Below are 3,628 nucleotides of genomic sequence, written 5' to 3'. Positions count from 1 at the left end.
GGTGATGTGGCTGGAGATGATGATGATGATGATGATTCACCTGATCCTGAAAGTCCAGATGACTCTGAAAGTGATTCAGAGTCAGAGAAAGAAGAATCTGCTGAAGAACTCCAAGCTACTGAGCACCCTGATGAAGTGGAGGATCCCAAAAACAAGAAAGATGCAAAAAGCAACTATAAAATGATGTTTGTTAAATCCAGTGGTTCATAACTCCCAAACACTTAGTCTTTGTATTAAAAGTAAGCCTTATTGTTATAATGCACAGTGGAGGACTGCTTATAGAGCACAGACCTTTGTATTATAATTTTTAAAAAGGCCCTTTTAAATAATTACAAAGAGTGTTTGCTTTCAAATGCCATGGATTACACTTTTATGGGCATGACTATTAACCATTTTTGTAAAGAGTAAGAGTTGTATAAAATAAGAAATAAATACAATACTCAATTTCTTTTCATATTAGCATCATCAAACCTCTAATCTCACCTTTTTACCCCTTCAGATAGTTACGGGGGAGACACTTTTGTGGTAGCTGTTTCATCTTTTTTGTTCCTTCATATTTTTCTCTTATAAGAAGTTTATCTGATACTGTAATGTGTTCATGAAAAATATTCAGTTATCATACTTTGTTATAGTAGAACTATTCATCATGGATATTTCTGCTGCCAATAACAGTCTAAATTGTTTGCAAAAGATTAGGTACTTAGTTTACTCTTCCTGATTCAGCTCTACTCTTTTGGACCAAAGCAACATGAGAGCAAATACTTTCACACTGGTTAAGATGGAGTTGCAACTATCATACATTTTGGAATGCTATGATCCCAAGCAGTCTTTATATAATTTGAATTACATTGTATGTTAGATTTTTGATAAATTTGGCCAATTTTTACAGAAGAAATTATTTCTCTGATTATTTGGTCCTGTTTAGGAATATGTAAAACTGGATTTTTTTTTTATGGTAATATGTGACCAAAGTTAATTTTCTTCCTAAGCCCTCAATAAAGAAAAGCAGTTTCCCATATTTGGTTTGTGATACCTTTATCCTCATTATCTAAAAATGAGGAATAGGCTTATTGAAGAACCTGAAACAAATTCTCTTCATTTTATCCCAATACTATTACCTCGATTATCAAATTACTGGAAAGTAGTATTGCTTTCTGATTTTATTGCTGCTTCTGTGGGAGTAAGAGTAGAAACCTCTGACTGGTGTTATGTGGTTGATCTGTATAGCAGACTGACAAACTGCATTATGGGCTAGTCAATGATCTTTGAATAATTGGGTCCAAATGTTTCTAAGTAACATGTTCAAAGGCTTGAGTAAAATCTGTTTGGTGAATTTTTATATATCTAGGTATTTAAGTATGTGTTGGATGTGCTGGATTAAAAAAAAATTCCTATGTCACTTTGAAATTTAAAATATTAGGAGTGTAAGCAACTAGAACAGGTGATAACTGGTTTATATAATCTGTTCATACATCAGATCCCCAACATTTGGCTTTTGATTTTACTTAGTTCTTATATTGTTTTATAATAGGTGCTACCCTGCAGAGTGAAATATCAAGTCAGTGGGTAGTGGAGAGGATATATGGCATTTAATAGATACTTGGTTTGAATACATTTCGCTTTATTCAAATTTCAGTTGGCCACAGATTTTTTAAGTTTGAGTGCAAGAGCAAGAGTGAGCGTGTGAATGGGGGAGGGGCAGAAAGAGGGAGAGAGAATCCCAAGCAGGTTCCACACTATGAGCACAAAGCCTGATGCAGGACTCAAACTCAGGACCTGAGCCAAATCAAGAGTCGAATGCTAGGGGCGCCTGGGTGGCGCAGTCGGTTAAGCGTCCGACTTCAGCCAGGTCACGATCTCGCGGTCCGTGAGTTCGAGCCCCGCGTCGGGCTCTGGGCTGATGGCTCGGAGCCTGGAGCCTGTTTCCGATTCTGTGTCTCCCTCTCTCTCTGCCCCTCACCCGTTCATGCTCTGTCTCTCTCTGTCCCAAAAAAAAAAAAAAAAAAGAGTCGAATGCTTAACCAACTAAACCACCCAGGCGTCCCTGCCACAGATTTTCAAATATCTAGTTTCTAGGGTTGCTTATTACAACTAAAGTAGTATATGAAGGCTGACTTATGTTTAAGAATGGAAAAGGGAGAAATCAGGATTACGTTTTAAAAAGTATTTTCATCAACTTACTGTTTAAATATACTGGGTTAAGTCGTGATTCTTAATATGTAAACAGAAGAACCTTCTTCTAAAATAACTACACTGGAAGACCTTGTCCAAGTAGGGAAGTTCTTATTCCAATTCATATATTATTGCACATTTACATAATTCAGGGTTGGAATAAATTTAGGACACCATATGGCCTAGTGTCCCTGCAGCACGTTAAACATCGTGGCTATCTTTTAAGCATGAACATCAGGGTTGTGTTTTTTTCTCCCCTGAATTTAATAAATTCGGGGGGGGGGGGACATTAAAGGAAGACAGATGCCATGCCATCTTGATATTCCTACTAAAGTATCAGGTGGGAAAATAACATTATTTTTGTGCAATGAAAGACTATTCAAAAGTTTAATGACAAATTGCCCTGTCGTAACTTCTTACCTGAAATACACTTCTGAGTGTTTACCTATTACGCCAATGACTTAGTCTTTTTATTGAAATGTTTTTCAGGAACACAATTTCCAATTTTGTGTGTATTAATAGGTAAAAAGTCCTCAAATCCGTGATTTTTAAACCTGGAAGAAAGGAAGTTACAGAAGAGAGTCTGAAGTGATTGTTTTTCTGATGAAACAATAGTTTGAGAACAGAAAGGTCACGTTCTTCGAGTAAATCTTGAAATATTTTCAACTACCTGGTTAAACTTGAATGACCACTTCTTACAGAGCTTTGGTTCCATTACTTTGTCTCCACAACAACCATATCCTGGATGTTTCCAATATTTATAAACAACTTTACCTCTGAAGTCACTAATTTAGAAATTACCTCTGATCATGATAGTTCTGTTCCTTTACACTTGTTCAAATTAGGTCATTGTCATTCATAAGCTCTGTCTAGATTTTTAATTGGTCTATCAATTCAATATCGTTGTTAAGAGTATCCTAAATGATCTCCAGTCATACCTTCCTGGAAAATCCTATCCCTAGATATATCCAGCCCTCTATGGATTATTTCTGGAGAAGAACAACTGTACAAACCAGTATTACTAAAGCGTTAGTGGCATCAACGCTGCATGTTATCAATACTGTTTAGTCAACTCTTCTCCCATTTTCTTAATGATTGTTTAAAACCTTTATTCATAAACTTGTGACCCTCTCTTTTCTCCTTCATTCTTAACATGTCCTTCCTTGCCTTCTAGCTTACATAAGAAATAGATTTTATCAGGCAAAAATTCCTAGAAGTTTCGCCTTCTAAGTTCACAACCATGGAAAAGGTCCACTCCTTTAGGTCACAGCCTAGCTCTACCACCATAGTGAATACGCTGAGTGACCTTGGGCATAACTAGACCTCTCTGGATCTCCTTTCCCTGTCTGTTAAATGAGGATAGTAATAGCAACTACCTTCCATGTTACTGTGAGAATCTGATAAAACACATTAAATGCTTTTTCACACTGGGAGCTATTCAGTGCTCAATAAATAC

General features: G+C 36.4%; 1 protein-coding gene across 1 annotated transcript in view; it reads left to right on the top strand.

Annotated features, from left to right (window-relative positions):
* CD1H11orf58 (chromosome D1 C11orf58 homolog) overlaps positions 1-1,396 on the top strand; it is a 12,960-nt gene extending 11,564 nt beyond the window's left edge. Inside the window, exon 5 of the mRNA XM_049639994.1 lies at positions 1-1,396. This exon is cut by the window's left edge and continues 6 nt beyond it. Coding sequence (XP_049495951.1) covers positions 1-210 — 210 coding nt within the window. The 3' untranslated portion in view covers positions 211-1,396.
* Positions 1,397-3,628: the final 2,232 nt, after the last annotated feature.

This window comes from Panthera uncia, chromosome D1 (genome assembly GCF_023721935.1).
Source record: "Panthera uncia isolate 11264 chromosome D1, Puncia_PCG_1.0, whole genome shotgun sequence".
Lineage (NCBI taxonomy): Eukaryota > Metazoa > Chordata > Mammalia > Carnivora > Felidae > Panthera > Panthera uncia.
Note: the sequence above shows the minus strand (reverse complement) of the source record. Positions and strands in the feature narration are given on the sequence as shown.